Source organism: Struthio camelus, chromosome 5, assembly GCF_040807025.1.
Source record: "Struthio camelus isolate bStrCam1 chromosome 5, bStrCam1.hap1, whole genome shotgun sequence".
Classification (NCBI taxonomy): Eukaryota; Metazoa; Chordata; class Aves; order Struthioniformes; family Struthionidae; genus Struthio; species Struthio camelus.
The window spans coordinates 15,029,998-15,044,980 of record NC_090946.1 but is presented as its reverse complement, the minus strand read 5'-3'; the positions used below and the strand labels follow the sequence as shown (position 1 = coordinate 15,044,980).

Genomic DNA, 14,983 nt, shown 5'->3' with positions numbered 1-14,983 from the left:
TGGGCAGACTAGCTTTGGAAAAATTAAGTTATTTTCTTCATCTTTAGAACTGCAGCTAGACAAAACTTTTGGGGTGTTTTTGGGAGACAAAGTTTTTGGTGTATTCTCACTGTCTTATCTTTCTTACAAGTCTGCTAACAGAGAAATAAAAAGCTACAGAGAAGTCCACGTGCGGCAGTTCAGGCACGGAAAGTAATCAAATTTTCACTCTTCACAGGATGCATGTCACTGTACACAGTGATACTCTGTACATCAGAGTACATCACCCTGAAACAGGCAAGAGAACAGGTAACTGTACTATATTTTTGGTATGATTCACATTAGTGCAGCACAGGTCTCTTGTCAGTAAAGGAAATGGATAGCTTAAGCTAACCTCTTCAGAGAGCGGTATCCCTCTGTCCTCCTCAACAAGTGCAATATTTAATAGTCTAGGAAGCAATATACTCATATGTGGGACCCTATATCTCTTGCACTGAATTTTGTTCAGCTATGCCCTTTAAACATATTAAAATGAAACCTGGAACTTATCCCTTCAAATAAAGAATAAACTTTAGCACATTAAACACAACGTGCACGATCTGATCCTCAGTAAATTAGAAGGTTTTCCCAATATGCATTTGTGCAAAAAACTAACGACCATTAAAACCACTGGGTGTTTTTTGTCTAACAACATACACCACATAAATCACATAAATGGAGTGAAATAGACAAATCCTCCAAAGGAGCATCTCTCAAAGTCCGTAATAACTGAAGAAAACACAAGCTAATGCATACGGTTCAAACAAGAAACAGAAGAAATCTCATGACTCAAGGGGCTTGGCTCATGAGAAAAATCAAAAGCTTGATTTTCAAATTGCCTTTAATTATTTGTGGTTATAAGCTATGGACAAAACAGAGGCGGTTAAGTATTAAGAAACAGACCTCAAATTTTATGCAATTAAGATCTCCAGATTTCAGTATTTTTCTCTGTTTGAAAGCTGAAAATAAAGCAAAATGAAACAATTCTCTTGCTTGTTCTTTTTTAAAGCTGAGGGGATCCCTTACATTGGTAATATGCACATAGACTTAACTTTCAAAAAGAAATGTGAGAAAGCCCCAAGGAGTGTATTTCTCAGTGTGATGTATGTTTGTCCTCTGAAAATCAAGATCCTTTCAAGGGCCTACCTACTCAAATTAGTAGTATTCCTTAAAATGTAAGCTTTTCATTTGCTTGGCAATTGATGTCTTTCAGAATATATTAATACGCACATTTCAACCGTTTTTTTTTTTTTTAAGAAGAGTTCTCATAGGACACTGGGAATGATTGGGAAAAGAATGGAGGACGAGACAGAAAAATTCTCTGTGGCTCTGTGATCATCTCTGCTGCACTTATCTTCCAAACACTATGCCAGTTTGGTTACCTCTTCTAGCAACGTAAACAGTGGAGCAAGAACAGGTACAGAGAGGGAAAAGTATGGAATACCTTCTATTAAAAGGAGAAATGAAATGGAATACATGTCTTCACCTAGACAGAAGACAGGCAAACGGCATATTAGAATTTGACATGGGTCTACAAAATCACAAATGGGGATAAAAAAGATGAACAGGGAATAATTTTTCTTCATTTCTTATGATGGAAAAGTTAAGTAGGGCAAGTTAGAAACAAACTAATGGAAATAATTTATCACACAACATGCTACGTTGCAGAACTCATCACAAGAGGTTGCAACACAAGTATAAGTGGATTAAAACGCAATTAGACACACTCCATCAGGCGTTAGTAAACACGCTTTTCTAGATGTAACTCTGGTGCTCTGCAAAGGATTTGAGAGCAGAGGAAGTCTCACTCCACAATTTTCTTTTTCCTTGCACAGTTTTCTCCAGATATCTGCATTTAGCCATTATAAGTCACACAATGCTGTGCTAGATATCGCTTTGGTTTGCCTCAGAATAACTCTTCTTGTGCTCTTAAGTCAGCAAAAGTTTCGTGTAAGAGAGACTTACATAAGGACTGGAGAGTTAGGCCCATACGAAATGCTTAAAAAAATAAGAGTAGCTTAAAGTTCAATACTATGCATATCCTTAAAGTAGCACCTGGAATTACAAAGGAAAACACCTTAATCCACTTATTCTTTAAAATTCTTAAATGAGATGTGAAGGCATTAAAGCAATCAGATGAAATCATTCTTATGGAGTGATGAATAGCTGTAAAATTCTACTCATTTGTCTCGGAAAAGTTTCAGTGAGTTATTTTAGAGTCGTTGAACAATTACTTTTTCATTTATCACTCAGTCAATAATAACTCTCCGAAGCTCTAGTTGAATATATACAATAAAGAAAATCATTCAGTTAAAACAAAGCCTAAAAAGCAAGGTGTATACTACATGTAATCACTGCTACAGAAAAATAACATCGGCTGCAATTTATCAAAATACATTCTTTCGTTCTCAAACTGGTAATACGTGTTGACACATTTAGGTCTTGAACTGATACAGACTTGAAAATAATGCTCCCCTGCCTCACCAGAAGACATTATAATTAAACACAATTTCTGCTGCACAGGGATGCATTTGCCTGTGTTTTACAGACCTGGCGTACAGATGAGGAAGTCCAGGAAAGCAGAACAGACAGCTCTACTCCAGATCGCAAGAGATTCTACGCAGAGGGGTCAAGAACTCCACTGACTGCTAGGTACAAACTCTGGGGTAGCTTTCTGAGTTCGAGCCAAGTCACTTCTAAAGTGACAAAGGTATGCCAGGGGAGAAATGGGAGTAAGACTTGGTCTATAGGAGTTTATATGGAAACACAAGCCACTGACCCAGCTGTGCAGCAGAGGCATGGGGGCTACTGGACTGCCGCTTCTTTGCGTGCAACTGCAGTGGAAACCCATTCGCTGAGCCTACCTGTTTGGCCTCACCTCTCCCTCCTTGTCCTGAAGTGGAGAATAATGGGATCCAATACGGGCTAAAAAAGATGCAGCATAGTTGGAATGAATAAAGCCATGTCTGAGCAGGGAAACGGCTAAATACCACGAACACTGAGATGTCACTTACCTTCTCCATCCAGTCACATACACAGTGAATCTATAAGGTCACTGGTTTATGATCCACTGCTTGCAGTTTCTGAGATCCTCAGGCAGTTTCCACAAGGTATAAAGCTGTTTATTTCAATGCTGTTGTGCAAGGTATAAATTAGAGCAAAAATTGACCTGGCTTCTGTTTAGTCTTTCAGACCTTTCCAAAATTCAATTTAACTACAACAAGGACTTTTGAGTGAAAAAGGAAACACAGAGTCAGATTCCATCTTTTTTATCTTACAATAAAAATACGTCTGATTCTCAGACAGGGCACTTTGCACCACCCTGGCACTGCAAAAAGTTGTAAAGAGGGAGCTGAAGCTTACATCCACAGGTAAGCTCCTTCGTAAGGTCAAAAAAGTAAGAAGCAGCCTTCTTGTAAAGGAGGCATAGGCAACACATAGTGTTTAACAATGGCAGAATTGGAGAAAAATGTGTATATAGAGTCATACTCCAATCTCATTCTTTAAGGCTGTGCTTCTAAATACATTAAATAGGAAAGCAGGAATCTTGAAGGTACTATAACCTCTTTGTCACTTAATTTTATTTCACAAAATAGTTTGCTTTAATCCTTAGCTTCATTTTCATATACTTGTGTCTAAAAATGCAGCATTTCTGTCTTTTTTGGTAGAAATACACTTGAATTTTGGAGAGTTCTGTAAAAGTGAAAAGTAATTAACTCTTTGTTTCATCTCTCCGTTATTAAATCTAGAAATCATAAAATTAACAGAACAGTATCAAACCGTATGTGATCAATGGGGGCAGTTTTAACGGGAGCAAATTACCTTCCTAATGAACACCACCATTAAAATAATCACTTACAACTATATTAATATTAAATGTATACAGTCACTGCTACTGCAATCAAGTGATCAAAGGCCTGAAACAGGCATACCAAATATGCCTTCTTTCACCAAAGTGAAATAAGAATATACTTTTATACAATAAGCTAGGGAACAATAAAACCATAAATAATGGCTGTAATGGATATATTGAAAAATACATGAACGTAAAATAACATTGTTATATATCCATGAATGCTATGACACCATATACTTTATAAGCAACTGAAAATAAGAAGTATGTGACAGAAAAATGCACATGGAATAGACTCTGTATATAGAGGAAATGGTTTTCTAACCTCTTTATAGTCAGTTGTTTGTCATAGTAGAAAACAGGACTGATGATGAAGATTACATGTATGCACCACCTACTGAGAATGCTTGACATTTAGTCAACTTTTGTATTGTGGTTTTTTTTTCTTTTGGGTACAGGCTGTTTCCAGATCTCCTGGGGCCAACTGTCATTAGCTACCCTGGTATAAAAGAGCCTGACACATAATTTTCTTGCTTTAATCACAAAAGAAGGTAAATACTTTATATCTAATTCTCACAAACTAATGTGCATGCATATATTGTTGCCTGTCAGACAGAGGGGTGGAAAGAACCATGACCAACTGAACTGAGATTTCTGTATTTTATGATCTTCAGCTACGTGAGCAGTTTACGGGTGAAAGAGTAGCACACCAAATCTTTTGACAGAAATTTGGATGATACAAGGGAGTGACAGCAGACGTGACAGAATGGTAAGAAGATTATAATGTATGCATGAAGCTATTCATCATATTCATTGCTCCATTTTGCTAACTGCATCAGGAAAGCAGAAGTAGTTATAATTATTGTTGTTTTCTTTCAGAAAGCTAGAACTTTCGTGGTTTGTGCCTGTGCAATCTTCATGGTTTTTCTTGTAGTTGAAACCTGGTGTGCTCCAAAGGTAAACAGTGTGTTAAAAATGTCTCTATTGCATATTATGAGAGGGTTCATTTCTGGTAAAATAATACCCATTTTCTTTTTGTAACTTGCAGAGTAAAGCTGCAGTGAGAAACTGGGGCCCACAATCGATGCTGTACCTCAAAGGACGCTGTAAGTTATACTCAAAAACCTTTTCCTGTGAACAATGCAGACAAATGCTTACTTAGACTAAAAAGTTAAAAACATATTAACAGATTTTGAAACTATCACAGAAAATCAAAGCTGTCTAAACTGTTAATCAAACTGTTTATGAGATGAAAATTGTGCCAAACTGAACTGTGCAGATTAATACACTGTATTAGGCAATGGCGAAAACAAAGTTCTTGTAAGCATATTTGTATTATGTATGAATCATTTTTAGCAGAAAAAAAATTTTTTTTATACCACAATACTTAGATAAATATTTATTTTACACATGCTCATCACAGAGAAACTGTCCAACAGTATTTGCAGAAATATAAGATTCTTAATTTTAGTGGTGGTTTGATAGTATGTGGCTAAAGCATACTTTTTATCTTATCCTTCTCCTTTCGAAAAATAAGCAAATATAATGATCTGTCTTTCTACCGGCAAACTGAACCATGCATTTTAATGCAGTGTTTTGAACTCCAGTTCTGGTAATTTTTAAGGCTACCTAGTAAATAGCTGTTTTCGCTTTGCTGGTACTCAGAGGAATCCTCACGGTAAACAGTCATCTCCTTATATTAAATAACTGAAAGAAGACAAGTGCTTGTGAGTGACGAGTGAGTAGAAAGTTTGCTTCTGTTTGACAACAGAATGTCACTGAGTAGGCGTCCCCTCTAAAAATATCTTCGAAAACACAGCATTTGAACTAATGAGATACTTAAAACGCAGAAGCTCAACAGAACACCTACTCGGTATCTTCGGATATTATTCAGGTGACATTTGCTGTAGAAACTGTGGACTACCTCTGACCTGCTCTTTTGACTTTAAGGTTTTATGGACTATATTTGGGAACCATATGTTTCCAAAGAGTACCTGATGGCCCAGGAGTTATTACTAAATCATTATATGTCCTCTGGTTCCTAATTTCTGAAGTCTGCCTTGCTTGAGAAGTTTTATCCTAGGTTGAGACATTACTAGAACAATCTTGGAGTGGTTTAACTTGAAATCAAAATATTTCAGAGGTGCATATGGAATAGTCCTGAGGTGAGTTTAACACATCACAGGGTTATTCTTTAAAGTAGGATAATCTCTGGCTGGCACAGAGCCATCATATGCTACATTCCAGATGCCCCTCTCTCACTAGTATATGGTAAAACAAGATGAGTGCAGACTGCTGCTTCCACAGTGATTCCAGGTATCAGACTAGCTCCAAGGAACTGATGCAGATTAGAGCTTTTCCAAGCTACTGAAGCTGTGATGGTGGAAGACTGTTGCAGGCCAACAACAGCTAGTCCATAACCAAAGGAATATAGAGATGGATTAAAAATTGCTATAACTTTCCTGCTCCTCCTGGTTTGCATTAGATTTGTAGCTGACCCTCCAGCATCAGGCCAACTAAAACAAAACTGTGAATGCTAAAACTGTGAAACTAAAATGTAAATCCTTGTGATGCTGGTCTTCACTAAAAACAGTTCATAACCTAAAGAACCAAAATGCTTGAAGTACAACCATACGGATTTCTCTAGCAATTTTGGCTCTATTACAAAAATTATTTTTGTTAGGGTTCTAAATTCGCCAAGCCATTTGCAATGATGTTCATGGAGAGTTTGCTGTTGCATCAGCAATTTGTTTCCACTTTTCTCCAAAAAGAATTCACATACAGACTTACTTGAAGTTTGTAAATACGGATCAGCTATTTAAAAAAAAAAAGAGAAAAAACAAGGGGAATGTTGTTATAAAAATAAAAGACTCTGAAAGGTAAATTTGGACTAATACTTCAAAATTTGAAAATATTTTAGATTTCAGATGGAAGCCAACAATCTTACCTCCATCTCTTCCTGACAGCTAGCATCATAGTTTTATATATTTCTAAATGACCACTCCTTTTCCTACAGTCAAATATCTCCTGTAAATAGGCTAAATTTACATATTAATATACAAACATCGGTTATATAAGAGAAGCCAGTCAACCAAAAGTTTTGCTTCTCTTGATGATAATGCCTGATGATGACAAAGAATTACTTATCTATTGTCATAAAGTAGCCACACGACAAAAGAAAATACAGGTTCAGTGCCTTCCTCCAAAGAACGTGCAGCTTGTTTTAACTTACTACCTTGCATAAGATTATATAAGCTACAGACTTTCCTCCCATATGCTTTCCCTAGCCAAAGAATCACACTTTTTCATGCCTTTAGCCTTAAAAGGATAGTACCTCCTGGTACCTGATGGTACCTGCTGCTCCCTTACAAGGAACTATATCACAAACTCACAAAAGCAAGTTAATACTTTAATATTAAGAGTAAGCTTAAAGTATCTGCCCACTTAGAGCTAGACACTGTTGTGTCACTCCTTTCCCAACCCACATGTGTCGCAAGAGACCCTCATACGCATATTGACCTTGACCTCATCTCCAGTACAAACACTGCCAGCAAACCAAGACCCTTCTCCAAAACACACCAGACAAAGAAGCGTTCTGAACTATCGTACACTGAAGATGAAAGGGAGGTGGCAATAAGTAGGTGTCAGGGATGCTGTAAATATTCATTTGCAATTGCTTATTTTATGACTTTGGGAGACATTCTGGATTATTCAAGGTTGCATCACCTCTACTGTATATAAATATCTCAGCATGACATCTCAAAGGCAAGAAACATGAAACGTAAGACAGACATCTTCTAGTTCTAATCATACCAAACCACGGAGCTGCCTTCAAGTTCCCAGAACTGATTTTTCTGCAAGGAGTCAATTGAGTTCTCATAGTCTCCCCTATCTGTGTATAGTTCTTATACCTACTGTACATGAATGTGCAAATGTTTGAAAAGCATAGGATATCATGACTTGGCTGAATATACTATATAGAGAAGCTGAGACATGTGAGGTTGGATATAAAATACCCTCTGTTGACAGCAAAACTGAAGATATAGTTCTACAATCTGTGCTGAGTACTTTTTACCCTCCCAATGCTTCACATACATTGCTTGAGTAATTTCAGCACAAAGCCTGGTAGGGGTGCTATTTAACTGCAATACTGGATGCAGTACTGTGACGGCAGCAGTTGAGGCAGAGGGTGGAATTTATCTTGCCTAAGTTTAGCTAAATACAAGTTAGTCATCTAGCTCAAGCAAGTTGTCCAGTTTTCCTCTCTAGGCAGAGGAAAGAGAAGCACCTCCAGCAGACAATTTATCCCATCCTAAGATGAGAACAAACCTTCAATGGAGAGACAGAGAGAGCGCGTGTGCACTCCAGAAATCAGTTCATCTTCTTTAGAGGTGACTGACTCTCTTTTCATTGATGCTAGAAAGAGCCTAGACACCTAGCTTGAAGTAGATGTCTAACTTTACACATGTCTAAAGTCAGGCAGACTAAATCTCACTCTAGAAGCAAGAAAAGCTGCACAGAACTACAGCATTTTCTGCCCCACAGTGATAAGTAGACTCAGGTACCATGTCATTTCTTTATTGAAAACATTGCACTGGAGGAACTTGAACTATCTAACCTAAAGCAGTAGTGCTATTCATGACCTCTCACTCATTCTGAGGAGAAACTGATGAAGACTTGCTAAATCATGTGACTTTATCCCAGCATGTCATTATAAACTATCAGTTTTAGTCAAGCCATTGCCTAGGCAATGCAAATCTCAGTCCAGGGTCACTGCAATAACCTTTAGTTTAGCTGAGCCAAGGCCAGAGCCTCACCTTTTTAAGTCTATGCTGACATTCTGTAGCAAGCAGCTACACGATTATTCCTTTGCCTAGATCCACTTTCATTCTCTCATATACATAGTACACTTACACCTGTTGCTTTAAACTGAATGCTGTGTTGATTTAACAGTTTTCCTGAATTGGTTTTTTCTTTCTCTCGTTTATTACTAGATGGCAGAAGATATGCCTCTGACAATGAAGAACAACAGTATTACAAGCTTAATCTGGACCACTTCAGTATGTTTTTATAAAGTAATATTTAAAGAAAAAGTATACATAATTAATATACAAAAAAAAAGTATACATAATCGATATACTAGCTATAGATATTTCTGTTGTTTTTTAGCACATTAAAGGCAAAATCCTTGAGGAGCAGGAAGATTTTCTGCTGGTGTAAATCATTCCAGCTCCACTGGATTGTTTACACCACAGAGGATCCATGCCTTGCTTTGGTACAACAGCTAAAACGGAGGGAAAAACAGATGAAGGCCAGGATTTTTCAAAGTGGTCGGGATTATTCTGACTCTGCTGTCAGCGATGAACTGAATTCTCTAAGAGCAGAATTAACCCAACACACAGCACTCCCCTCCCTCCAAAACCAGTGGTATTCTAGGAATTCAATTCTTTCTTGGGGAAAAAAATCAAAATCAAAAATAAATTTGGTGTTCTTTCCATATATCTAGAGTTGAGGAAAGGCCAGCAACAGTTCAGTGCACCTCCTAGAGCCCAAAGAACACTGACTGCAGCAGGAAGAGAGCGGGGAATAGGAGCAGTCCTGGCAAGAGAAGGACGCAGAGTTTCACTTGTGGTGAAGTAGTACCAATATCACACACAGATAGAATTAGATGGTGCTAGGGGGCAGAAAGAAAGAGCAAGTTCAGGGTTATGGCAAGTATAATTTCTCCAAAGCTTACAGCACTAGAATCTAAGTGAGTACACAAAGCAGAGTTACACTGTTGGGAAGCGGCTGTTTGGAGATACAGCATGACTCTGTTGCAACACAACAGCACAACGTGAAGAGCACATTTCTCCACATTTTCTGGAGCAGGGCCACACAGATTACCAGACCCATTATTGTAGCTGAGGTCAAAATGAATTTGGAGCAGTCCTAAAAAAAAAAAAAAAAAAAAAAAAGCCAAGAGTCTTTAGTATGATCCTCAATTGCTTCTGAGAAACAACAGAAATTGTCAGCATTACAGGACCAATTTGCAACAGACTGGGTCAACAGTTTAGGAAAACATTATTGTACAAGAAAAGCGGTTAAGCACATGCTTAGTAGCTATGGCTTTAAATATGTGCGCCAGGACATTCCTGGAATAGTGCCCCTATAAGCAATCACTAGCAGAGGAATAATGGCAGTAACAAAGCTTTAAAGGGGAAAGTAAAGGGTGTTCCCAACACCAGTTCAGCCAGCCTTAGAAAATGAATGAGCACATAGCTTTGGTTTCAGTGACTCCACTGAGAGGACACTGTTAAAAGGTTAAAAGAAAACAGGCAACGCTAATCTGAAAAATCTTTCCCTCACCTTTGGGGAGAAAGGACTACAGCTAAATTGGGAGTATAGAGAGTCAGGTTTTCCACTGCACCTATGGGACTAGATAAGTGCATGCTCGCAAGGCTGGATGAACAAAAACAATACTCCAGGCTTATGAGATAGACAGATCTTCATCTGCAGCAGCTGTAGAACAGATGAAGGACCCACAGTCAATGCCTGCTGATGTCAGAGAATAGATCTTGGCTTCAGTGGAGTTGGAATAATTTGTGACAATTAACCATAGATACCACGCTCTGCTTCCTGCTAAAAGAATGCCCAGAAAATACATATGTTTTTGTTTTTTCTTTAACTTTAGGCTATTTGAGTTCAACACCAATGAAATTTCTGAACATCAGAAGAAGATTCACAGCCCCAAACATGGCTATTAAATACCTGGAATAAAACAAAGCTTTCCTTTACTTGCTGCAAACACCTCCTCATGCTGAAAAACAATAAATTAAAAAAAATTAAAAATAACAATTAAAAAAATGCTAACTGAATGTAGCCACTGCAAAAGTCTGTTGTTTTTACTTACGTTGTTTCTTGCTTATAATGTAAGAAAAAGAAAAACTCAGAATTCCCCTTGTAATTTTCATAAGTGTCTGTGGAAGCAAGACATTCAAAACATCAGACAAACATTCCTTTGCTCTCGTCAGAGAGGCTCTTTCCAAAACCTGTCTTATGTGATGCGGCAGTACTCATCCAACTCCACATGAATCATATTCAGCTTCTCTTTGTGTCTGAGCCTATCACTCCCACCTGCTAGGTTGCTGAAGAGAACGAGGTATCTCCCTGTAGACAAAGCCTTTGGGATTCTCTGGTCCAGCCCAGTAAATGCCAAATACCTTCCATATCACATGTAAATGATTGCATTATTTTTAAAACAGGTTAAATAAGAATAAAATGTGTTTGCACCTCATTCAGATAACTGCCAGAAACATTAACAGGCAGATAGATGCCTTTTCTGATACCACTTCATATATTTAAATTTAACTAAACTTACAGCGTTAGTTTTCTTCTCCAACTTTGCTACAACAGAGCTCAGAAATCTGAACAGATATTTAATGGATGTTGTAGCTGCCAATTTCATGAACCCTCTTATAAACATGCTGGATTCTTGCCTAAGAGATAGAAAAGTTAACAGCATCTCACAAGCAAGGTGCTTCTGAACTTTTCTGTCCAAATGTCAAGTTGTCAAGTTTTGTTTATTACCCAATGAAACGTTGCATCAGCTGCTCACCCATCATACCGACACAGGACAGCTGTTCCATTCATTTCCATAAAACACATCAGTTGATTTATATTGCTATGATCTGGCAAACAGCTGCAGTTTGAGTTTGGGTATGGAGTTGATGTAAGTTTCAAACACTGACCTGAGCTTGCTCTGCTTTGAGGCATCTTACCATTTCTGCTCCTACAATGCTGATGCTAGTTTATAAAGTTCTTTAATTGGTTCTCCTTGGTTTAGTTTTTAATTTACTCTGATGGATTTTCATGGGTTTTATGCCATTAACCGTCAGGAAGAGAGTCCTAACCCATTACAAGCAATCTAGGCACAACGGTAATATAAATGAACAAAAGGATAACACAGGTGTTCTCATCTAAGTTTAATATTTTAGAATTTTAATAGACAAGGATCATTTCCACCATCTCCATATAGTTTATAGTTAAAGAATCACCTAGGATCACATAGGCTGCTGTTCCTGCCTAACAAATACTAAGCTGATCACTGGCTGTCACTGAAGTTTGTTGTAGATGCCACTTTTACAGTACAGCTGTCTAGCCCATCCTCTATACCCTGCCCTCTAGCAAAGCTGGAAAAACTCGTGGGATTTGATTTTTCACTATTCCTTTTAGCAGAGCTGAGTAAGACAAGGGTGAACGATGCTGCAGAGATACAAGTTTTTATCTCCAAAAGAGAGAGAGCTAAGAGTGGGTGAGATGTAAAGGGACAAAGCTGGGCATGGGCAAGCCTTTCTAACAGACCACTGCCTTTCACAACTCACTGAAGTCATGAGTTCCACTGATTTCACTGACTGTAGAATCTCGTGCCTGCATCAGACAGGAAAAATCTTTCCTTGTTGCCTGTCCCAGTCCTATAATGCAGAAAAAAAACACATTCGAGATGGCCTGTGTAGGAATGAAAATCCCACTAGCAGGTCCAATTGCAAGGACAACTCCCAAGGAAGAAATCTTTTCAATGCCCCATCTCTCTTGCTCCGACAAAGTCGTCAGTTGTTACACATGCTCAGGTCCATCCAGAGTGAGGAGAAGGGATATGTAAGTTGTAAAACTGGAAAAAGCTTTTTTAGAAGACAGACTCTCAGTAAAAACGGTATAAGGCTCTGAAAAACCCTTTCTGAAAGAAGCAAAAATTTTAAAACATAGACGTGAAAAAAAAAAGATGGATGCATACTCATTTCCACTAAAGCCAAAACAACGTGATGGATGTGATTCATGTTCACTGAGGAAAGCCATTCAGTGTCCAGCTGTCTGTCTCATACTTCCTCTGCAGTACTTAAGTACATTATCAGAAGACTGCAAAAGTGGGTTTCTTAAGGCCACTTTGTGTTGATAAAGCAGTACACAGTCTGATACCTATGGCTTTAAGCTGAGAAGTTGCCTGAAACTTCAAAAAAGGTAGTTAATTTTTCTGCTTTGATTTCTTTATCTAAAAAAAAAAACAGATCAAATAACATTTGTTTTTATTTACTTTCCACTTACATCAGTGAGTTAGACTGTGTGCTCTTCACGGAGAGATTTTTCTCTCGCTGCGTTAGTACAATAGTCCCAATTTTGGTGTTCACTACTACCTAAGCGCTACTGTGATTCACACAAATACAAGAAATAATCAACAACATAAACTTACTCCTAGTGACAGAGCATCAGTATTGCGTTCCTCTTCAGAAAAAAAAACAACACATAAGCTCAAAAACTAAGTGACAGAGCATCAGTATTGCGTTCCTCTTCAGAAAAAAAAACAACACATAAGCTCAAAAACTAATGTCTTTGTTGTTACTCTTCTAATTTTTGCAAATAGTAGTCCCTAACTGAGCTCTATTAACAATTCAAATAAGATGAATAGACGCTGACAATACAGAACCTATAATTTTTCTATAATTATATCAGCACTAGCATTGACAGCTTCCAAACCACGGCAGACCTACAGCAGTCTCCGATGATGATTATTATATTCAGTGCAGTCAGAATCTTGATTGAGGACTACCTCTTACTGCTTTTGACAGTATTTACATCTTAATAAGCTTCTTAACAGGAGACAAGAGAAAAGATATGCAATGAAATGGGGTTGGAATTAGCGATAGAAAAATGTGAGAAATACCTACAAATATGGATACCTTCCTACCGAAGTTGCTTTCTGTTGCCTCCAATCCTCTTAGCATCTATCAGGGAAACACAGTATTTCCACCCATTATTTCTCTTCATACAAAAGCAACCTTTTTACAGTTGTTACTCTGATCAAATAAGATACCTGGTTTCTGATCATTCCAAAGGAGCCACTTCATTTGCCACAAATAGTAATAAGAAATGGTAATTATACACATCATTTTCTAAGATCCTTGCACAAAAGGAATTTAGCTTAACTTGACATCTGACTTTCCCATCTCCTGCAATGTTAACTGAACAATCCATGCTCATCTGCAAGGCTTTACCTTTGTAATCAAAGCAATTTTTGGAGCATGATGTTATTCTTATCAGTTTTGTACATCATGTATTGCTAGAAACATTCTACATATGACCATCTTTTCTACTCCTGGGTCATCAGCTTGCACTTAGCATTTCAAAGAGACCAAACTTGACACATTCATGCAATAGAAAGTAAAACCTTCAGGGAATGCTTACATCAGGCAACACCCTTTCATCTGCCCACACCCAAACGCATTGGTTGAATTCTGACACTGCACAATACCTGTGAAGAGATGGACTTTTCAATATCTCTTCTAGGCTACTTAGGAGTTAATCACTTAGCTAAGCTTACAGGGAACGGCCTGTCTGTGGTTCCTCAGCTGTTATGCTAAACGTCTATGTTAAAGGAAATATGAAATGACAGGAGGTTTTCCCCAAAGACACAAAAGAAGGTGAAAATTAAAATAAAAATTAAATTCTATAGCATGTGGACTAATTAGAAGCTGATCCTAGTACTCAGGAGGTTTGCCGTAAGAACAAATTAATATCTATTTACTACAGTTTAAAGATAAATCCACATTATCTTTGCTGGACGATCCACTTCAGAGAAAAAAATGCATATACTACCTCTCGCAGAATAAATCTACTTCAAAGATAGACTCTTTCAAAGCACAGAACACAACTTCGTTCACACGTTCCAAATACATTTCCTCCATACTGGTGGCAAGAAGGAACCTAAACACAAAAGATCTTTTTTCCCTTCGAGGACTAGGAATTTGTAGCTTTAAGCTATGATTTTGTTTCCAGGCTCTTTCCAAATGTGTAGACTTCCCCTCCCCCATGGCAATAATATAATTATACCTTAATGTTTCTCTTGTTACAAAGACTTGAAACATTACATTGCCTTTTACCAGCTTGCTTGCTAGGACAAAATACAGAGGGATGTGTTTCTAGCTACAGTAATTACCTTAATTTTGTAGGAACATAAGATTGCTGTGTAATCGGCTATTACTAACGCAATTACTCTGAAAAAATGGCTCACAAAGAGATAGTGTCAGGGGTGCTTCTACATCAGCACAGATTGTAGTAATTTAATAATGAGTCACATTT

The 14,983-nt window shown here is 37.7% G+C and overlaps 1 protein-coding gene across 2 annotated transcripts; it reads left to right on the top strand.

Annotated features, from left to right (window-relative positions):
• Positions 1-4,332: 4,332 nt before the first annotated feature.
• LOC138067309 (spexin prohormone 2-like) lies at positions 4,333-10,723 on the top strand. 2 transcript variants are annotated; one of them, XM_068944056.1, is made up of 6 exons: positions 4,333-4,422; positions 4,546-4,640; positions 4,751-4,828; positions 4,920-4,977; positions 8,866-8,931; positions 10,545-10,723. In XM_068944056.1, the coding sequence occupies exons 2-6, from the start codon at positions 4,605-4,607 to the stop codon at positions 10,628-10,630; spliced, it is 324 nt and encodes a 107-aa protein (XP_068800157.1). In that variant the 5' UTR covers positions 4,333-4,422; positions 4,546-4,604; the 3' UTR covers positions 10,631-10,723. The 2 variants fall into 2 exon arrangements, with proteins under 2 accessions (XP_068800157.1, XP_068800158.1); XM_068944057.1 differs by lacking the exon at positions 4,333-4,422 and having other exon boundaries at positions 4,429-4,640.
• Positions 10,724-14,983: the final 4,260 nt, after the last annotated feature.